The 23,235-nt window shown below is 41.2% G+C and overlaps 2 protein-coding genes across 13 annotated transcripts in view; both read left to right on the top strand.

Moving 5' to 3' along the window:
• Window positions 1-582: 582 nt before the first annotated feature.
• Window positions 583-10,954, top strand: LOC125769760 (esterase B1-like). Its single transcript, XM_049438589.1, has 4 exons — window positions 583-3,715; window positions 3,805-4,059; window positions 4,587-5,617; window positions 10,085-10,954. Exons 1-4 carry the CDS (start codon window positions 3,437-3,439, stop codon window positions 10,332-10,334), a joined length of 1,815 nt encoding a protein of 604 aa, XP_049294546.1. The 5' UTR covers window positions 583-3,436; the 3' UTR covers window positions 10,335-10,954.
• A 7,660-nt stretch (window positions 10,955-18,614) lies between these two features.
• Window positions 18,615-23,235, top strand: part of LOC125769762 (uncharacterized) — a 258,686-nt gene continuing 254,065 nt past the window's right edge. For 7 of the 12 annotated variants that reach the window (XR_007419101.1, XM_049438595.1, XM_049438599.1 and 4 more), the window contains exons 1-2: window positions 18,685-18,879; window positions 19,501-19,860. The gene's annotated coding sequence lies outside the window, so the exon portion shown is untranslated. Of the gene's footprint in view, window positions 18,632-18,684; window positions 18,880-19,500; window positions 19,861-23,235 lie in introns of those variants that run through there. The other 5 variants (XR_007419102.1, XR_007419103.1, XM_049438601.1 and 2 more) reach the window with 3 other exon arrangements.

The following is a 23,235-nucleotide window of genomic DNA, read 5'->3' as shown; positions in this document are numbered from 1 at the left end:
TCGAAAAGTATGAAATAGTAGTATATAAGATGGAAAAATGCAATCAAAGATACACACAGGAGTAGAAAGAAAATGAAAAACAAACAATATAAGGTAGAGAGAAAAACATTAAGCTAAAGAAAAATGAAAAAAGTAAAAAAACACACAGATAGAAAAATGAATAAATAAAATAATATATAATACGTAATAAAATAAAATAATAAATAGAAATAGATATTATAAAAATGAGTAAAAAAAAACAAAAGCATTAGAAACTATTTAAAAAGGAATTAATTAATCTAACTGTAAAAAGACTTCATTATTTAATTTTTTTTTAACAAATGATAATAAAATTTTGTACTAGTACTCCATTGTGTCACTGTCCCATTGACATGTTCCAGAGGAGATGCGCTTAAAGACCACGTCCATCACCTGCGCTGACCATACCATGTACATCTTTAATAAGTTTTGTGCACACAAAAAAATAACGTATACGCTAACCTTTCAAGTGTATCATTGTAATTTGATAACCTCCCCCATTGAAGGATCAACTCAATGGCAGAATACGATATAAACGTTAGATAAAACATGGTTTTGCTACAGAAAAAAAAAAATAAATCGTGACAACGTGGAAAACGATGAAACACGGCGTGTACGGCGAGGCAAAGGCTCTCATTTGCTTCGGTGCCTTCAAATGAAGCCGGTATTTTTAAATGTAATGTAAGCCAGTAACACTTCCCCCAACCGAGGCATTCTCCTCTTGTTTCCCCCCGTCTGGTTGGGAAAAGCATTCTAACGATTACCTTCGTGTAATTTTCTCGCTTTGCCATCACTTTTTCTTGTGTGTTGCTTTCACGGTTCCCTTAGTAAAACGTTAAATACCAACAGCAACGTCATACTGTACACGGTACAGGGTACAGGAGTCGTTGGTGGTGCACCAACGCTTACACAGCCGGAATCCTTACTAACAAATAGTAGACAGACCGAGACACACAAATGAGCACGGTCACGAATGGGTCTTTCGCTTAAGGATGACGACGGTTTTTGGGATGTGCGGAGGAGGTCTGTGCATGACGATACCGAGGACAGCTGGGACATGGAAGACATGTAATTTGCTAATGGTAGAGGACGTACTAGGAATAAAAAAAACACCCACACACACACACACACATTGGTATATACACAAAAAGGATTCTTACCGAACGAAATAGAAGAGGCGACAGGTGAAATTAGATAAGACCGGCCATACCACCGATGACGACGAACGCTGGGGAATGTGTTTAAAATTAATCGTACAGTCATCCTAGACCTAAGCGTATGGAGCTAAATTCCGTTCCGGGGTTTTTTTCTTCTTCTTCATACAAGAATAATCAGACCCGGAGGAAAATGGCGCAAACTTGACGATTACGAACGAGGTGTGTTAACTCTCGCATGAAGGAGGGAAGCAAGTGTGCGTCCATACGGGCCTACAGTGGAAATGGAATAGAAACGATTGCTCTAATTGCTTGGAAAAGCTCGGTGAAATTACAAATTGACCCCTACGAGGTACGAGGCCACGTGTAGGAATGTGTGCAATTTAGCTTCAAGGGTTTGATACCGTTGTACCTGAGGCACATTGCAAATAAAGAATAGCGTCTTGGTTCAAGGATCAAATTGGGGGGGTTTTTTTGGTTTTCGTCTACTCATTAATGAAGATGTGTTGAGAAATTTCTATGCGATTCTTTAGACGTTTCGGTCGGTGATTGATGTAACAATTTGATAGAATTTTAAATGTTTATAGTGCATTGAATTTATTGGAAGAAATCCAAAGCTCTGTTTTGATATTTTTGAGCGGTTCTGAGGCTAGTTTTGGGTCTTAAGCACTGAGAATTGGTCTAGTCAGAGATGTTCGTCCACAATGTTGGAAGTGGTATGGTATATATTCAAGATTATTGTGTCTTATTTTCAGGAGATGCTCGTCTAAGTGTAGATAGAGGAGTTCCTTATGAAGTTGAACCTCATTCTAGAAAACCTTGAGACCATATTGTCATTGCAATCTTCGCTTGCCTCAGAGAACTTTCAAACTGCAGCGTTAGCGTATACGGGATGGCTTAATGTTAGGTAGCTGTGGGCTAATTAATGAGTCATAGATGAGTGATCACTAGTGAAGGGGATTAATATCGGTTCTGGAATCAAACCATGAAAGCCTGTGAGAAACACTGAAGAGTTTTAGTTACTGTACGATATTGCATCACTGTGCTATAGCAAATTATTCATGTTAGTATCTGATACATAGGTTACGTCATGAGATTGACACCGATCCTCAACATTATATGAAGTTATGAAAGACACTAATTTAGAGCATCGTTAGAAAAAAACCTGGAACAAAGTTGGAAAACAAAGATGTAAGTGTGAATTACAAAACAAGAAGTAGGTATTTCCAGAAATAAAGCGATATTTTCCAAAAATACACAATACTTTTCCAAACCATCTTACAATAACCATAATTTGTACTCCTTTGTTCGCTAGACAGATGTCTCAAGCTTTGCACGCCGATCAACGATTCCTCCTGAGATATCGTCCGGAAAGCCAAGTACCCATGCCTATTAACCTTCAAATTCTATCCAGCTGTATCGGCTTACGTCAGTATTGGCATTCCAAACTCGAACCAGGAAAGGGACTCCTATTGCAAAATGGATTTGTATCGGCTTCCCGAAATGGATCCCCGGGGACACATAAAAAAGGAACATGATGCCCACTGAATTCCTTGGAACGTTTGTACGTCCAAAGTGGATAGCGTCTGTAGTATAAAGGCGACATTCAGGGATGATTTCGGATTTCTTCGACACTATCCGGGTACGGATCGTACATTGTGCACCAAGGTTTTGTCACCAAGAAGTTGTTCCGTCCAGTACACCGTACTGCTGAACCCGGCTGAACGGCTGAAAGGTTATCAGACACGAAATGTCACAAAACAAAATGCACAAAATTAACACGCGAGTGTAATTGAATTGAAGGTGTGTGTGGCCCTTTCCGAACCATTCGCATTTGGTTGCGATGTAAAAATGCACCATCGCTTGCATTGCTTGATTTGAATTTCTATCCCCAACATCTTGTCACGCGGACAGCGAGTGAGACGCTGGGCAGGTGCAACAGAAGGAGTGCCACGGTAAGCGTGTGTTCGTGGAATCCGTGACGCTGGGTGCAACGGAGTGCAATTGGTACTCACCGGCGTGGAAGATGGTTTGCAGTTGCACTCGATGAAGAATTGCACCCGGGTGCAATTTGGTGTGTTGTTGCGATTTCTTCGTGTAAAGATTGTGTTGTGTGAAGGTGGGAAGGTTCTCGGTGCATAGTTTGGCAGGACAAATGAGTGCTATTGTCGTTCGGTGAAATTTGTTCCAGCCGGAAACGGAAATTTGGAGGAAAATTCTCATTAATTCAGCAGTTGATATCCCAAACGGTTAAGCTAAACCGAATGGCAAACGAACGATGGCCCACCGCAAAGTGTCGTGTGCTGGTGGTCGTGTCGATAACGCTCACGCTGCTGGTAACGCTTGTCGTGACACTGTCATCGAGTGGCCCATCGCTGGCACATCGCGATACAGCTGACGATGATTCACCGCCCGACTGTATGGTGCCCTTCGATCGTGGTCTTGCCGTTGGTGCGCGACGTCAAACGTACGGCGGGAAGACGTACTGTGCCTACGAGGGCATACCGTACGCACAGCCTCCAGTCGGTAAACTACGATTTGAGGTTAGTTTCCCCAAGTGGCTGCTTATTGCCACAACACCAAAACCACGGCCCGATGTTGATTTGTGCGGTGATCGTTGTTTTCTTGGCAGGATCCACAACCTTACCACTTCGAGGGGGCTCGGCTGTTTCGGAATGTTTCGTACGCGTGCCCCCAAGCGTACGAAGCGCCCGCGCACATGGATAAGCTGCAAACGAGCGAAGATTGTTTGTACTTGAACGTTTACACTGGGAGCGATGCGGCAGATGGTTCGCTACGGCCTGTGATGCTCTGGATACATGGCGGATCTTTTGTGGTTGGATCGTCTGAGACGGACATCTTTGGACCGGAGTTCCTGGTAGAGAAGGTAGGTGAGAAGAAATGCATGTTTACAGGTTCAGCTCTTTAATTGAATGAACTCTATTGACTAAGCATGGTGAGGAGTTTTAGCTCTTCTGTAATGGATTCTAGAGTCGTGCAATTTGTTTCTCATAAAAGATATTTATTTGATGGCTTATTGGCCACCATATGTGAGTATTCAACAGAATAGTGGTCGTAGCGCCTGAAAGTATGCAATCGATACTCATATTGTGTTTTTTAAACTAATTCTTTTATTTGATGTAAATTTTACACAAATTTTGTATTTTTCTAATGACACCTGTGACAAGTACGTCTGCAAATAGGGATTACTGGATCTAACTTACAAATATAAAAGGAATTTAAATTTCACCTTTAACCGATGGGCCATAAAGCAAGCAATCCTATTGTGAGGCTTCTTCCTTCTCGCTCGTTAGAGTATGCGTCATCGGTGTGTAGGCTTTTATGGCAAAGTTTCGGGATGATCGGCAGCAACGGTAGGATTATGACTAATCGCACCAATCGCTCTTCCTGCAGGGCATCATCGTGGTAACGTTCAACTATCGGCTGGCTGCGCTCGGTTTCCTCTCACTTCCGGACCTCGGCATTAACGCGAATCTCGGCTTGCTGGATCAGCTCGAGGCACTGCGTTGGACCGCTCGCAATGCGATCCACTTCGGGGGTGATGCGGCACGGGTTACTCTGTGTGGATGGAGCGCCGGTGCCGCTTCGGTGACGTACCATCTCTACTCACCGGCCGCCAAGGGCCTGTTCCACAATGCGATCATCATGAGCGGGAGTATGACGCAATCCTGGGCGTACGCCTACGATCCGAACCGGTGCGGGCGCGACTATCTGCGGGCCCATGACGCCACCAGCCTCGAACAGCTGCAGTCCCGTCCGCTCGGTCAGCTCATGTCGATGGAGCGAGGATATCACATAAATTTCTTCTCGCTGTACTACTACTGCTTCCTGCCGACCGATGACAGTTATCGGCCGGAGCCGGACTTGCGGATCGTTGGACGGGATCCGTTCGCGCGGGTACGCACCGGACCACCGGAAAGCGATGTCCCGCTGCTGGTCGGTTACACCACGCTCGAGCACGGTAATCTTTTTCTCGACCGTGACTTTTCCCACACCACGCCCAACTTCCCGAACGATAATGGCACCATTCACGCGCTGCTGGAAGATTACCTAGACCGGCGGGCACAGTCCAACAGGTCAACGTCGAGGCGTCGCTACTACCAGGAGCTAGCATCGGTGGCGGACATTATCTACGGCATACAGTACTTCAGCCGGCACGTAGCGGCCCATCAGCGGGCTCCACTGTATCGGTATCTGTTCGCGTACGATGGTGCATTCGGGTATGCAAAGCACTGGTACTACCGGAACGAGATAGTGCGCCCGGATTTGGCCGGTCCGATGCACGGTGACGAGCTCGGTTATCTGTTCACACCTTACATCTACCGCGGGCGACGGCTGAAGGATATCGATGGGAAAGCGTATCGAACGGAACGCCGTGTGCAGCGTCGGATGTTACGCCTGTGGTGCAACTTTATCAAATATGGGTAAGTTTTTGGGACCGTACCGGGATCCGCGCGTGAACTGATAGCATGATATGCAACTCATCAATCATATCAATTTGGCATAGTGGGAAAGTGCATAGTGGGACGTGTTTCATATCCTTGGAAATATTATTTCTCTTCAAATATCGTTTCGTCTAAAAACGCCTAAAAGTATGCAATTACTATAACAAAATGCATTTCATAAGAAAATGTTTGCAAAAGGCAAAATCTTGATAGAAGATTATAATCAAGATTGTTGAACGTGTTGCTGGACAATAAGCTCTTCTCTTCTGAAGGACTTTATTCGAAAATAATGTTCTATCTATATGGATGAATAATCCTATTTTTGGCCAGCTGTGTGCCCTTTATCACGTCACGTCTAGTGGTATCACTTCCGAAGGCTCGTACCATAACAACATGTCAAAGAGCGCACAAACAAACAAACCAAACAACCCGACAAACTTTCACAAGTAATTGAACGCATCACAACACAAACTCCCTTGCGTTTGGTGTGTGTCGTTGTTGTGTCCCGTGCGCCCCGTGACAGATATTTAATTGAATCATGTGAACTCGAGACAGTGTCGTGCCGAGAGTAATAGGTGAACCCGAACCTGAGGGGTTAATTTCGTGCCCGGAATCGGCCTGTACCGTGTGGCTAGTGGATGTTGAATTATATTTGCTTTATTCATACTCGCGCTTTATTTGCACATTTCAAATGCAAATACTGTCGCTCTGTGCCGGGTGACAGGCGAAGTATCGAATCCATCCATCAGCGGTTGAAATTGGAGCGACAGTGCAGCGTTTGCCCACGTGGGGAGGGATGCTGCCGAGTGTAATCAATCATCGAACCGGTAAGCCATCGGACTGGATGGATGGGTACAGTAAATTGAGGTACTCACGTTCCCAGTGATGGTTATGGTTTTAATCAAGCTGAATGAGAAGCTTACCGTTTTTGTGCTCGGTGAAAAGTGCAAAAAAAAAACCACCGCACCATCTTTAGTTTTCATGGGTGGAACATCTCAAGAAGGATCCAAAAGTCATTAAATTTCAGAAGAATGGGTATTAAAATGATTCGAGGCAGTGGTGGCGTGATGAATATTTTATTCTTTGAGGAGGGGATAATTTGTGCAAGTCGCAGTTATTTCAGGATTCAAGTAAAATTTAGGTGAGGGTTAAGTAATGCTTTTGAAGCATGATTCTGTTTTTTGTGACATATCGTAAGTATGATAAATATATTTACGACAATAAGTGTTTTACAGTGGGGCGTGTAGAAATCACCTCTGCGTATAATGTTGGATTCGTGCTACGAAAAGCATCAATTACGTCTTGAATTCCCCAAATCGAACAGGAATATAGCATTGCTGAAGGCACTATTACTCAATTCAAGAATTAATCCTACGATCTTCTGTATTTGTAATTCTACAAAAAAAAGTTAATTGAAAGGCCATTAACGTAGTAAGAAGCATTAGTTTGTTCGTTTCATTGGAATATTTCAGCCCGAAAGTATGCTATACGCGGAACAATATATTCCTTTGAAAGGTTATTAAGAGCTTATCTTATAGTTTTTGAAGAACACGATCAAAAGTAAATTGTAAACTACATTTAACAAACAACAATGTTTAAAATGAATCCTTTTATGATCTGTTCAAAATGTTCCGAATCGTTTAATTGTGAGTTAATCGCATTTAAGATTTAATTGCTATATCTGAAGCACTTTATAGGGTTACAACCATGTGATGAAATGATTAAAATAGTACATTCTTTACAAAGTCTTTACACTAAACGCTTCTAGCAACAAATTATATGACGCTTCCGGAACCACTTTTGCCCCCTTTCGGTGGCAGTTTTCTCAATCCATTTCCGGCGTTGGCAATTTTTAAACGAATTGTACTTAACAGTTGTTTCGAGGATGGGTTACGGTTGAATTCTTCCATCTAAACTACACCCTAAGCCGGTATCGAAACGAACGGCACGAACAGGCTATATGGAGCCGCCTGTGGTGCAGGAAATAATTTTCGTCCGCCTTTGCCATGATTTTCTCCGATGCGTCAATTTAAATGCGACTTTTCTCGTATTCCCCTATTTCCCATCCAGGTGGTGGGGGGAGTGTAAGGGGTTTGCGTACTGTTTAGATAACTCATTTTGCATTTATTGAAAGAGTCGAAAACGGCAGAATAAAATAAACGAAGTAGACGAAAGGCAAACAAAACGAACGTTAATACGATTTGCGTCGCGAATCAATCGCTGATGGACTTTGGTTTGATACGTTCGAGGGTTGGACCGAGCGCTTTCTTGCGTGCACGGGAAAGAAAAACGAAAATTGACCTTCGTTTCGCTTGACAGATGAGTGGTATCGGGCAAAACCGGAACCCGGAAGGGATTTTTCGTTATTATCTCACACTCGTATCGTAGATGGTTGAGTGAAATGTTTATGGAGCGGATTTGGAAAAGGGTAAAAATTGAACCATTTGCACTGATGAGTTTATAGTACTGTGTGTCGAATCACAAGACACATTTTAACAGATTTTTAAATCAAGTTGTGGTGTATATTTTAACAAAAAATATAACCAAGGTGTAGAAGCCCTCATATAGACAAATAAAAAACATGAAAAAAATGAAGTACAATAGTATCAAAATATCAAAAAATAAATAATAATATCATAATAAAAAAAAATCACATAAAATATAAAACACGATAGTATTACAAAACAAAACGTAAATGAAGATAGAACAAAGTGAGAATAGAACAAAAAGGAATATGAACAAGAAAGGTGCTTAACGGGGAGCAGTCAACATTACGTTAAGTGAAATGAAACTAAGATCTGGATTGTTTCAATTTGTGATAAAATGGAAAAGAAATCCAAACAGAACAAAGCCCAACAGTGCTCGTAGCTTCAGGTTCAGTTTGTGGATTCCATAAAAATGTTGCTACCTTCGCTTATCATTGGAAGCATTGAAGGAAAGAAAACCGTTTTTTTTCTACTTGCCTAATTTTATTTGCTCCCCACCGAGCACGGTAGGAAATGGGATCGTACCTTAGTTAATTTAATGGACCAGTTTATATTGGGCTGGAAATGATCATCCTTAAATTCGGACCGCGTGTTTGCATCCCAGCAGGTTTCTTCAATTTTTGCCAGCCCTTTTCACCTTATGCGGGAGAATTTGTCCCTATCAATTTACCATTGTTATGCCCTCACTTTGCCGTACGGAGGCAATTTAGCACGAATGCCATCATTGGTGGCCTTTTTAGGGAAGGTTTAAAACATTGGGAGGGTCTTAGAGTTTTTGTTATTGCTTTCGTTCGATGGCAAACTAGTGATCATTTTTCTCCCACATTTGCCGTCCCCCACACCCCGGTAAAGGTCCTAAAAGGAAGAGTGCATGCCGCCGAATCGAAATGGCGTCGACAAGCAGATCGATGATTTTTCAGTTTTTCATTTTTTCTATAAAACAGCAAAAGGGAAATCACTGTAAATTGGCCAATTTATCTGTTCCGCTCGTTCTCATCCGTTCCTGCTCGTGCGTTCTTAAACATTTCTTCAAACACAACCACTCATCGTATTGTTTCCAGCGAGCAACGAGAACGAAAGGGCGAAACGTCGACAATTGATAAATTTCATGAATATTCAAATCGCTTTCGAATGCACCCGTTCAATCCGCGCTCGTGCATGTGTGTGTGTGGGGTTTTGTGTGCAACAAAAAAAACTTTCCCTTTTTTCGGTAGATGGTTAACAAAGGGGTTGAGCACGTTTTCGGCTGGGAAAAGCTTGTAAGACGCTTGTGGATACGACTGCTCTACACACTCGATTACGAACCATTACACAAATTTGTCATTCTTTTCCGAGGGAAATCTTACCCTCAATCTTCGTCTTTTTTTTCAATCTTTTCCTTTCTCCTTAGTTCAATTTTGTTTTTCTTTACTTACTCACTACAGTGAATACCATAAAAATGTGCGATAAAGAGATAAAGAGTTACCACAATGTTAAAGTAAAGTAAAAGGAAATTAATAAAACTACTTGTTACATGCATTGCATACTTTAAGGGGAAATTTTTGAAAGGCACCAAAAGCACTTGGAAAAGTTATTTTAAAATAATAAAAAAACATTTTTATCTTTATATCATATACTGTAAGTAATTCGGAATAGATTTTCAAAAAATTCCTATCCACCATCTGAGCTTCCGGCTCGCAGCGATGGAGTTGCGATGTTTTTCCGCGATTTCCTTCATGAAAAACCACCCCCCCCAACCCGGAAGTAGAAATGAAAAATACACTTCACTCGTTAGGTTCTTCATATCGACACGAGATCGACTTTCGGTGTCGTATGTTTCCTCGGAATGTGGGGTGGACGATTTCCTTTAGCTGTTTCATGAGTTTTTTTGTGTGAACCAAAGCGTCGGATGTTCATACTCCGCTGTCACCGAGATGCCGATTTCTTATCTAATCTGATGCCTTTTTTTTGGTCTCGTTAGAAATCCGACCCCGGTGTCCTTGAAGGCAGACAACGTAACGCAGGGCCGGAGGGCCGTCCGATGGTATCCTTACAATGATCCGATTCCGGAACGGGCACACCACTATCTGCGGATCGATCGGCGAATCCAGATGCTGCCGGATACGGATGGCGAAAACCCGTTCCATCGGGTTTGGGAGCGCGTGTTCCGGTGTCTGTACGAGTTCGATTGTGAATTCTTAAGTACCGACAAACAGCCGGAGGATGTTTGATAGTGAGTGCGTGTCACGACTTACGCGTGCGGGAGCTAGAGTGACTGAGAGAGTAAAGGACGTTTGGTGATACGGGAAAACAAACCCACAATCTCCATTCCATCAACGTGCATGTAAAGTGTAATAATAAAAAAAGGGTCGGATCATGGCTTTGCCGATCGGTTGTGCTCCACGAAAAAAAGGACGCAGTACGAAAGGGATCTTTTTTCTTTCTGGCGTCCGGAATTAGGATAATGCGTGCTTTGTGTTCCCGCTCCTTTTATAATCTTCTTCCTACAGCTTACGCCATTTTCTGCAATAACTTCAGGTGAAAACATCTACGGTAGGAGTAAAGCCGATCATGACAATGAAATTGTTAGTCCTGTGTCGGTTGTGCAGTTTGACTTCTTTAGGGCGATGATGTAGTCAAAAAATAGATACGAGACATATTGCAATTCCGATATGAATGTGATGCTTTCTTTATTGTGATGCTTCTTTTTAACATTGTTAAGGAGATTTATAAAGGAAGGAGGAAGCATTGAAGAAAGAAATATTCCAATCGTTTGTAACCTCTTTTCATGTAGTTCGATTGCTGTAATCAATGTGTGAAGGTAATAAAGTTACTTACGGAACAAATCAAACCATTTGTCGTTATTTCGTTGTTATAAGGATTTGTTTGCTATAATATAATACGAGTACAAGCTGTAAATAAGATAAGAACTCTTCAAAACTAATAAAAAAATAATAGATAGATTCTTTGGAAATGTGTAGCCGCCTAAAGCTATGCAATGTAGATACATAATACACTTTTGAATTGTCATTTTATCATTTATCATTATCATCAGCAGAAAGTTTATTAAATTCAACACATTGCATTTTATAAAACTTTATCATCATTATCATCTGCTGTTTATTATGCTGCCTGGTGGAATAAATAAAAACATCGGTAGAGAGAAATAAAACTAATTAAAAACAAGAACAAGGAAATCATTGGAATGTAAAATCGATGGAAAATTGCAAACTCAAGCAAATTATGTAACGGATATTAAAAATGTGCCACGAAAAGCCACTAAAAAGATAAAAAATATGAACAAAACGGTTAGTTAGAACAAAACGAAACGATTTATCTGTATCGAATAGAAAATGATAAAGGGGGGAGAAGAAGATAGTGGAATAAATATCCGTTTCGTAATCACACGGTTCACTGTACACTCGGTAGGATCGTTGAGCATGGTCAATAGTTCACAGTTAACCGTTCAAGTAGTGAGAATCTAGAAGAAACATTTTTCATAACGAATGATACATCAAGCAGGCCAACCCTAACGAGCGGCCGGAGATGGGAAGACACATGGCACTGGTGCATTTACTTTTTTTTATATTTTACTTTTTGCTTTTTTATACACTCTACACCGGTGTGCAAGGTGAAAGTTCTTAGGCAGCTTGTGCATCATCGAGCATCACAAACGGTCACCCGAGCGCAGCGTAATCGGAAACTATCGAAATGGAACCGGGAACGATGAGTGGATCGTAGACTCCTTCACCTGAGGCAGCCAGCAAGAGATGGTGACGTTCATTTGCATTTGAAGTTTGGAAGGTGTAAGGCAAGGGCAGCATCGTGTATAGCCCGCTAGGATTGGTGTAATTTATGGATGAACTTTGATTCCAATTTATTCGTACCTTCTTCACACTACACCCGGTTCATGTGCCGGGCTGCAAGGATGCATTGGTTTTGCGAAAGAGTTGGCACGGTTTGTGGCTTATTATGATGATGATCATTCTTAGGTGCGCACCAGCCATTGGGGGTGGGCATATGATGCTACCAATCATAAATATCGGTCGTGTATGGTTACACTAGCACCTCGTTACAGGTTACAGATATGGTATAAAAATGTGTTCCAAGCCAATCATCGAGACGTGTACTCCCGAGCAAAGAGTTTCCTTATCAAAATGTATCCATTGAGTGGATATTTGAGATGTTTTAACCCCTGGCAAGAGGTACCTTCGAGGAATGTGTCTATAGGATCAAGGATTCTAGTAAGAAACCTTAAAAAAAGGGTCAAGTCATGCAGACCTTTTTGGGCTTTCTTAGCTAGCGAGCACATTATGAATATATTACGGTCGAGGGAATTATGTTTTCCTCTCTGTTAAGTGTTGTTATTCGATTTCTTTGCTTGATGAAAGTAAATAAAGACACTCAACATTACATGTGTTATTGGAAGACATTAATTTTCCTATTTGTTTCCTTGTGTTTAAACGCCTGAAAGTATGCAATCATAAAGTTAACTATTTTTTCACACCCAAGTTTAAAAGTTTATTTAGCTTATAGATTGCATACTTTAAGGCGTAAACTAAGCTAAAAAGGTGACTAAATGTTAGTACAAATTTGTGTCCAATATGAAGTAAATTCTGGAAAAATGCTATGTTTTCTTGGCAAATTATTCCACCGAGCTATCCAACGGTTAAGGATGCAACTAATGAACCTTCACCGATGCACCTTTACACACATGATTGTGCAGCCAGGGTCATAAATTATCCAACTACTGTGCCACACAAATAACATCATCTTCCAGCTGTCCTTAGAGAGAGAAGAAAAAAAACAACACGAGCCACCGTCGACTTCCCTTCATTCTTCCCATTGAATCTTCACTTTCCCACAAACGTGTTTTTCAAATCACTCTTCGTCGTCGGCTTCTCCATCTGGGTCTGGGTGGAAACTATCTTATCGTGGTGACACGAGTAAGAACTGATGCTACCAAAGTAACATTTGACCTTCTTCCTTCAACTCCGCCCGCTTGGCAATAAAAAAGATCGAGCTAAAGATTCCCGTGTGTGTCCGCCATGCACATGCTGGAGGGTTGGAAATGATTTATGTGTGTTATTAGTTTTCATGACTTCATATTGAAGGTGTCTCGGTCTGGAGGCATGTCGTTATGTCAGAAGGCACACATACGGTACGGTGGCAGAGGCGTAGCACACTAGTTCCGTGCGTACCCCGGAGGAGTATAGGATGTTTGACAGTTGTTGGCGGAAGTCGTTCTTCGACATAGCGCTGGAAGTGGAGGTAAGCGAAAGCAAGCTAATGACGTTTTTCGAGGGGGGCGTGTTTCTCGATGGCGCGAAAGTTTTCCCAACTGCGTACGGAATAATGTTCACCAGTGGAAAGGGAGAGCATAAAATATTTAGTTTGTCAACTTTTCATTCGATTTTTGTGAAATACCGGTTACGCAAGCGGTTGTACTAGCGTTTTGGTAAGGAAAGAAGGAAGAGCTGAAAGCGCATTCAAGTTTGAAGATTGTGAGCCGTTTTTGTTTGCTTTTCCAGTTAACCTTTTTCCCCTGTTACAATGGCCCAATTCGCCAAAAACCCTCGCCAGCCTTTTGTCAGCTGATGGGTTTTCTTTTTTTTTGGGTGGATGACTCAATTTTTTGCTACTGTTTTGATGTTGAATCGTTCTTCAAACCGGTAATGGTGACTTTTTGGTATAGAGTTGGCCACTTTTTTCAGACATTACGGCAGGTGAAGAAAACATTGTAACAGTTGGTTTGGTTTCGGGACGCTGAAAAGTTGAAAAGAACAATTCTGCGCAATCAATCCCGTTGGCAGTTTTTGGGGTATGGTTTTTTGGAATGGAACAGAACAGCACCCAAAGAAAAAAAAGCTGTTTGGACCACCGAATCGGCAGGTACCAATACTTCATCAGAAAACTCTCCGCTGGGAAGGGCAGCGTATAAATATTCATCGCAGTGGGATATCGCAATGGGAAATGCTTTCGATATAAATCGCTGTGACTGGATCCAACACTTATGCCTTCGGTGAGTCAATCAATCAGCTTCCTCCCGGTTCTGGACGTTCTGGAATACTTTCGATGGGCTGGAAGCTGTGTATAGCCAAGGGCAACTTTATGCAAATGTCCGCTACCTTCCAGAATCGATTGTAGAATGGTGAATTATGGAGCTTTTTTGTGCGTTCTTCGTACCAGATTGTTTTGTTACTGGAAGGTGATTGGTCGTAGTACTTAGCTTGGCTGTAGAGACGATGACGGTGAAACGAAATGTAATCGAAAAACAGCAAATACTATAATGTAGTTTATAAAATGTCGGCATGAAGTTGTATCAAAGCAGATAGATAAAGTTTAATTCAATTAGGATTATCATTGGAAATGGATAAGAAACTAAAGGATAAAAAAGTCATCCAACAGGATTGTGGTTGCATTGAGGATGGCAAAGGATTTTAACATTAAGCACAGGATAAAGCAATTCAAGTGATTTGCAAGATGGTAAAAGTACAGTAGTACTGGATGCTGAAAAAAAAATAAAATGAGATAAAATAAATAAACCTTTTAAATCTAATTAACAGTTATTGTTATGCGGATTGCATAGTTTTAGGCGAATTCTTGTTAAAGTTAATTTAAATATCCATATGGAAGGACTAACTTGTTATTTTTGGATATGTTTTTAAAGCATTAAATTGACCGTTCATATAAAACAGTGATAGTTTCATTAGATTTCAAAATGTAATAAATCCTCATTTGTAGATTGAGGGTCAGCTCAATGCTGTACCGATAGCTTCAAAGCAATATTCATCAATAATTACCCCTTATCAATGCATGGCATCCATTTTTTAACATTTACACCCATCCAAACAGCTTCATTCGGCTGAAAAAATATCATGCATACCAAATTTTTAAAACCAAATGAAGAGATTTTTATCTTGTTGCTTCGTTGCGCCAGAAAGCCAATCACTATCAATCAATCACATGGGTTCGTTCAATATTGTCACATGTGGAGGTACTATAGTGGCGACCAGAGTATAGCAAAAATCCATTTGTTTGCGTAACTTTATATCGCATTTTTTTCTTGTTCCATGAAAGAGAAAATAAAGTAAAAGAAATAGTAATTGAACACTCTGATAGCGTTGGTGGGAAAAAACGAAATAAAAATGTATTATTAGCATCGGAAAGCGTGGTGAGAAAAAAAGATTTTTTTGTGAAGCTTTTAATAATAAGATGGATTGCTATATTTTGTTTTTCAACCTTCCACATTTGGTGACCCCCCCTCCCCGGAGGGCAGAATGCAATTTTTGTGTTATTGCATTTTGGCGACTAATGAATAATTTGACCTGCCTGATTGTAGCTGCAGGCGGTTGTGTGGAAATTTGTTTTTTTATTCAGCGAAATGTACTGAAAATAATGAAGAATAATAGTTTGATATTTGAAAGTGGATGGAATGAAATGAGAGCATTCCATAAAAATGCATAAAAATGTATTGCTTTTTCCAATATTATTATGTACCTGACAAAAAAATATTAAAAATGTTTCTAATTTAAAAATTTTCTTCTGTAAAGTTCATTGTTTTCTATGCACTAAACAGAATTGTTCGGATATAAAGAAAACTCTTAGTAATTTGTACAATTTTAGAGAAAGTAATATTAAATTTTAATTTATATATTATTGATACTGAGAGAAACACACAGCATTGATAAAGTAAAATAATATAAAAGTATCACAGGGGCACATTTTGCTATCTTCTACCAATACGAATAAAAGCTTCGCCATCACAAAGGTGTTACGAATCGATTCATCCTTCCACTAGACTCTCTGTTTTTCCTGTACAATGAAACAAACCCACAAAAGAAGTAAACAGTGAAGAAGTAAACTAACCTTCAATTCTATCAAATATTTTCCAAGCAATCAATGTACCGCTACGGATTCGCTTTACTTCCCTTGTGGAACGGTTTCGCATCCGAACCATTCGCTAGCGTCTATTTACACCTAATTTTGTGGATTCCTACGAACTGTGAACTTGCACGGCAAATTTTGGAGATTGGCACACCAGAAAAGGAAAAAAACATACAGTACGAAGGGAAAATAAACAGTCTCGAAGCGGTGAAGGTAGCCAATCCTTAAGTGTCCGTCGGTGAGCTGGGATCCGCATTATCCTTCCACCTTCCCGGGGCTGGTGGTGATGCTGATGGCGTGTGTGTGTGGGTGAGCTGTGCTCGATTGCAAGGCCATTTCGACATTTTCATTCGGGCATTCGGTGATGGGAGCGCGATCCTCGCGGGGGTTGATGATTGAATTTGCATAGATTTTCAGGCTAATTTAATGGAAGCTATGCTCTCGAGGAACGTTCATCCCACCGTAGTGGAAGGATCCCCATCATCCTGATACTACGGCCGCTGTTGCTTCTAGGGGATCTCTCTGTCAGAGGGAAAGTATATTTATACAAAAAAGAAGATCTCCGCAAAAGCACACCCGTTTGCTGACTTACTGTTCGCGGTTTTCGCTTCGTTTGTGACGGTTCACAAAGGTGCGAGAGGTTTTTTGGTGAAAATAAATGGGCAGCTGGTGAGCGCTGGAAAAGAAAAGGCAAACTTGAAGCACGAACCTGAGGATCCTGATGGGAAAAGGGATGGATAATGATGCTATTAAGCAAACATTCAAGTCGTTCGACTTTTATCCCTTTTCCTCCTGGCTTGCTTTCCCCCTTGACATCTCGCACAGGAACAGTCACTTGAGGAAGAATAAAAAAAAGACGCTTGCTCAGGTACTCGTACCATCCTCATCAGGCATTCTCATCTATCATTTGCATAAAATATCCTTCACACTTTTCACTGTTCAACCTCAACGCAGAGTTCAATCCGAGGAGAAAAAACAGGTGAAAGTGGCGAGTCCAAAACGGCGATGGAGTAGCGTCCGGAAGGATGTCTTCTTTTCCTGGGAGCTTTCATTACCTTGGACGAGGGTTCGATACAAAGAGTTGCTGCAGTGTGGACACGGCAACGGGTGTCGGTACACAAAAATCTATTCCGTGTTTACTCGTTGGATAGAGGCAGAAGCTTTGGGATATCGATTCCCGACGTGTTTGGAAAGTGATCGCCCAACACAAAAAGGATACGCTTTCAATGCTTTGATAGAGTGGAGTGGAGTGGAGTGGAGTGGAGAGAAAGCGAGACCATCTCTTTCTTTGAAAAGGACCTTCCATTTTTATGTGTGTCTTCGTGGTTCAAAAGGAATCGAAAGCTAAAGTGTTTGGTTAGCATGCGGCCATGTCAATGCAAGCATATCTAACCGAAAAGACATTGACCGGCCAGACATTCCGAGATCCCGTTCCGAACCACTGACTAGCGAGAAGAAAAAAAAAACAGACGGAAAACGGTACAAAGGAAACAGATTCGGTGCAATCTAACTTTTCGATTGTATCACACTTGAGACTTGAGTCGCTGAATGGTTGCTTCTTTGCCACTTTTCCCCATCAGCGGTAAAAAAAACTACAAATACGAGCAAGGTAAGTCTTTTCTTTCGAATTTTCCCAAGTGCATCCCATCGGATGCAGCCGGGAAAGCGCATGGATTCGACCTGTTTGCATTGGTCGCAAGACGGAACAAGAAAACAGAAACGATCGCGAATCGATTTGATGGTGCTTCTTGTCTCGGGGACAGTGTCGCTGGAAAGTTGTTCTCAAGCAGCATCTCTTCGTTGCCTTGCCGCTACCAAGTCAAGTAGTTGCAGCCAGGAATGACTTGTATTTCGTTAGAACCACAGCTGACAAGGGACGGGTAAGATGATTGAGTTGTACTATTGGTGAAAGCTTTACTTTGCGTTTGCTTCCAAGGTTAGGAACGGTATGCAAACCGGAGTGTGCATCTGACGGGAGGTAACGATAAAGAACTCGTGTTATCGTTTGATGATGACTGAAGCGAAAGGGTAGCAATCGTTTTTCGATCGGATTTATTTATTTTTTTTCATACATCACTTTTTTTTTCTTGTACATTTCGACAAGATAAATCGCATTTCATTCCGTTCTTTTAATGATGCACAGAATAGAAAAGAGTTTGAATTTTTTTAAGGATTAATATTATGTTAAAGAATATATTTTAGTTTTATTACTTAAGAATATTATTTTACCGAGCATTTTTCGGAGCATTTAGTGCCTGAAGTCCTCTAGTACAAACCGTTGGTGGATCTAACGGGTGACGGAGTAGGCGAAGTAGGGCCCCATCGGTAAGGGAAGCTTCGAAGAGCGTGTGAGAGTAATGAATTTAGCAATCACTGCGTGTACTAAGCTTGCAATGAGAGAATGATGTCGTAAATGTGAGAACGGATTTGATCGAGAGGAGTGAAGGCTCTCATAGACGATCGAAGTGTGTGCGTGCGAATGAGATGCGAGAGATGAAATCGGGCGGCGCAGCTTCGCCAATTATGGTTGTGTAGGTGTGTCGCGTGATAACGAAGCAGATGGGATCATGCTAATGAGAGAAGGAGAAATTCGGATCAGTAGTGATCGGACCGCAATACATTACACTTATTAGAGCTTTCGGTACTTCGGCGTCCTTCCATTGTGCATAAAAAATGTGACAAAACGTTGTTTTTTGATATTAAAAAGTGATCCTCTATTATCTTATTACATAAAAACAATAGTTAACTAGTCAATTCGTGTGCTAATGTGGTAAAAAATGAAGTTTTCTTTTGCACCTGTTCACATTTTTCATGGCGTCGGCTTGGGTTTGCGTCGGCGTGTGTGCGTGTCGTGTGTATGCTCTTGTGATACCTGAACGCGTAGAGCGTGTAAGTGAAAGAAGGATGCTGTGCAAGGAAAAGATTGTAAAAAACAGTAAAAAAGAGCTTGATAAATGATAAAATTGTCTCCTTATAAAATCTTTTAACATTTCATAAGCCATAAATCCTGTTTCGGATCTACGGATCGTGTTTCGGATAACGGTATCGTGGTCATAATGGTAAAGCGATAAGAAGATTTTTTTTCCATCTCGCTCTAACCTACGCGGGCAATGTACGCTCGGGCGTTCGCGCGTTTTTACTCCAACGCTAAGATCAGTGCAGCGTGCTGTACGCTAATGGCGGACGGTGTGAGTGAGCGTGTGAGAGTGAGCAAATGACTGATTAGTGCGCGTACTATGCGTTAGAACATGCGTTAGCTTGCAAATTATTTGCATTTGTGTTTGTGCAGTGCGTTTAGGAAACGCGTTATGTCAATCGTGTGGTGTTTGTTCGGCTAGTGTTTAAAATTTGAAATTAATAAAAAAAATCGATACATGTTGTGAAAAGCTTCTCCATTCTTTTGTGAAAAGAAAAAAGTGTTGTAAGTGTTTGTTTTTTTTTGGTGAAAAAAGTGTCAATTGTGTAAATGTTTTCTTTGTCAAAAAGCTTATTGCTTATTGTGTTAATTAGTGAATTTTAAAATGTAGCCATTGTAGGCAAATGTTGTGTAAAGTGGTGTTTAAAATGTGCCAAAGTCTGAAATCGTGTTTGAAATGTCTTCCATTGAAGTGTATTTGTGTCTTTGTGTAAAGAAAAAAAAGCAAGTTTTTGGTTGTTTTTTGGTAAAAAAGTTTTGTGTAATTCTCAATGAGCTTCTTGCTTATTATGTAAATTAGTGTATTTAAAAAATGTGGCCATTGTGGCGACGTGTGGTCTTTTTAATGTGTGTATGTGTATTTTAAGTGTGTATGTGAAAGTGAAAAGAAAAGTGCCAGTGTGGAAAAAGAAAGGACACGAAGAAGAAGGACTACAAACTATCGTTTTCCCGGGGTAAGTAAATCACATTCTACATTGAGTTTATATAATTATATTTCATCAAAAGTTAAAAAATATTTTGCCTCAAGGAAATACCCCCCCCCCCCCCCAACTCCCCCTTAAGGTCAGCAGTTTTTTATCGATAAGGGCCCCCAGTGCTATTCCGCCAAGGGCCTTCAAAGTACTTAATTCTCCTCTGCTACCCACTGTCTCACTGTTCATTAAGCAACAAAATTATCTCCTTCGTTCTGCTCACATGTAATATTCACTTTAATTTTCGTCCAACTATTATCCACCCTTGGCGGAGAATTTTCCACCACAGCATAAATGCAACCTGACGTCTACTGAAAGACAACACCTGACGTCTTGTGGTGGCATATCCCCCCCGCTCTAAGGGATAGAGTAAAAAGAAGCTGTGAACAAAATTTGTCCCATGTTCTCAGACGGGTCTTACTTCTAAAGCAAGACATTCAAACGATGAAACAAGAGCAGTGGGAAATTTCAAGAATACACGAAAAATTAAGCCCACTCTTCATCAGGGTGCTCAGGGGGTAGTTGGGGGGTAGTCCTGTCGTTGACAAACATTGTTCAGAAGAGAAACGAAAAAAAAAGAAATGCTCCATCGCACATTGACACAACAATTGTACACCTTCACACGTAGTGCAGGAATGGAGGACACCAGCCAGCACCAGTTGGCCTGTCGCGACAATGAAGTTGCCATATTTTCATAAATCACTTTTCACATTTTTGGCCACTTCCGGTGTTGCCCCACGTAACGGAATGCTTGGCACTGGCTGGTGCAATTGCGATGAAAGCATAAATGCGACCATGCGTTGTGTCGCCTGCGGGATTACGGGATGTTAAACGCGCTTTATGTTTCCATTTTGTTTTGTCGACGAATAGAAGGTGGCGATAAAAAAAGAAGGAGAAGAACGCTTGTATGTGTGCGTGTAAGTAAACGCATAAAGTTTTGTTCAAAAGTTTTGTTTAGCATTTTTTTTATAATAGTCACCCTTGTTTTTCCCCACCGGTGGATCACTTTCACCATGGAAAGGAAAGGAAGATTTGTGAAAAAAAGGGAAAACTTTTTTTACTTTTCCCTCCCCTCACAGGGTGTTGTGTGTGGTCGGTCACACGTTTCACTACCATTGTATGTGTCCGTGTGTTAGGGTATGAGGGGGTTGTTTGAAAATTGTCAGAAGCGTAAAGTATGCAATGTTCTTCCGGTGCCTAAAAATAAATTCGTGAACAAGCATCGCATAAGTCGTCGCTATTTTTGTCTCTTTCTTCTTTTTATTGCAACCAAAAACTTTTGCTACCACCCTGTAGCAAGAGGGGGTGGTTCCATCCCCCATTAAAGAAGCGAACAGTGGGGACGGTGCTTCACCGGCTAGCCGGAACGGTATTACTTATTTATTTTAATGCGACACTTGAGAATCATTATAAATCGGATTTAATTTACTCGTGCCATATTTTGTGACACCGTGCCACCGATTTTGTGTCTCCTTATACCGCCGCCATTGTTTTGTGCTGTGTTGTGTAGTAAAATAAAATTAAAAAAATGACCGAAACTAGGGCAAGGAAGCCACGGTACACCCTTGTTTTTTTCAAAACGCGCTTTTTGTTAAAACTTTCTCACCTAAATGTGTTAATTTTATTTGAAAAATAGCTTCTCAATTTTATGGCAAGAGAGCAAAAAAAAGAGGGAAAACATAAATTTTTTAAGGTGAAAAACGAGTAAAACAAACCGAGCACACTTTTAAACACCACAGAGGTTGCAAAAGGAAGGGAAAGCATAATCCATATATCAAAATAAGCTTAATTTAATAATTCAAATCGGGACCGCAGAAAATCTTGCAAAAATCTTTTCCAAACCACACTACCTGGTTTCGGTTTGCATGGCATGTTGGAAGCGGTGAAAAAGCTTAAATAATTAATTCTCATGAATTTATGAAGGTACGTACGGTGGGAAAAGTTTTCTCAAATGTCTTTTGCATTGTAAAGGTTTCGCGTTCGGCTTGAATGGCATCGGAAAGGGGACACATATTCCACATACGTAGCTACGTATGTATATCGTCATTGTGTTTGCATAGCAACGCATCGGTTGATTTGAAACCACGATATGATCATAATCCCATATTTGCATGCAGGGCATAAAATTCCATTCCTTTTTGCGAGGTAAGAACCGAGCGCGCCCGAACTGCTGCAATTCACGTACTACCCTGGTGATGGTAAATTTGACTTTTGCACACACACACACACACACACACACACACAGACAGAGAAAATTAAATCCGGAAGCTTGCGTTACATTTGAAGGTTACAGTCGCGGAAGCATTTCACACGAAGCGTAAAATGGTCCTTTTTTTTGCATTTCACTATATGTGTGTTTCTATGCACATGAATATGTAAATCAACCAATTATGAAATCAAACTGCAGCTTGCACTGTTTTGAGACGATCTGTTCTGCCAGCTAGACACGTTAATGTTAATTTAGCATCCCATAAAATGGTGACCGTACCAAGGATGGGATTTAAATAAATATTCTAACCGCATGCAGTCAGGGTGCGGTTTCGCGTGTATTTTTGAGCAGGTTGTGTGCTCAGTAGTGATGGATTCTCGGAATCGCACCCACCGCTTCAAACCACTTTCGCGCATAGCAACGCCGGCTCCGATTCCGGATAGGTTAAAACCACGATGGACACGTTCGGAGCCATCCGGAGTAGTGATAGGTAAATTATAAATTTTGCCGGAGTCGGATCGGTTCGACTCCGCCGCCATCTGGAGTCGTAATGACTCCGGCAGAATTGAGCGGAGTCGGAATCAATTTTTCATACGCGGAGTCGGAGTGGCTCCACGATTCCACTCCGGAGTACCCATCACTAATCCAACTAGCGGCTCCAACGGCTCCGGTCGGCTCCGGTCGACTCCGACGACTCCGACGACTCCGAAGGCTCCGGACGGCTCTGGACGGTTCCGACGGTTACGGACGTTTCTGGGCGGCTACGGACGGCTCCGGACGGTTCTGAATTCGGAGTATTGCACCTACGTTCTGAAACCGTTTCCAACATTTATGGAGTCATTCGGAAGCGATTCCGTTTTTTTGTCGAATTTACCCATCACTAGTGCTCAGTGGTTAAAAGTAAAAGGTGATGCAATGCAACGTTGAAATGAGCAGAAGGTAGGTTTATGCTGTGGATAGAAAGAAACCTTCTTTTTCTGACGGAATTCAGGTTAATTTTAATCGTCAAATAAATCATATTAACAGCTATGATTTCTCAGTCTCATCCACAAAATTAAATAATAAATAAACATCATAATGTTTATCATTTTTCTTACCATTTAACCATAATTTGTAGTTCGTCAAACAGTGTTCACTAATTGAGCGTA

Source organism: Anopheles funestus, chromosome 3RL, assembly GCF_943734845.2.
Source record: "Anopheles funestus chromosome 3RL, idAnoFuneDA-416_04, whole genome shotgun sequence".
NCBI classification, from domain to species: Eukaryota; Metazoa; Arthropoda; class Insecta; order Diptera; family Culicidae; genus Anopheles; species Anopheles funestus.
Note: the sequence above shows the minus strand (reverse complement) of the source record. Positions and strands in the feature narration are given on the sequence as shown.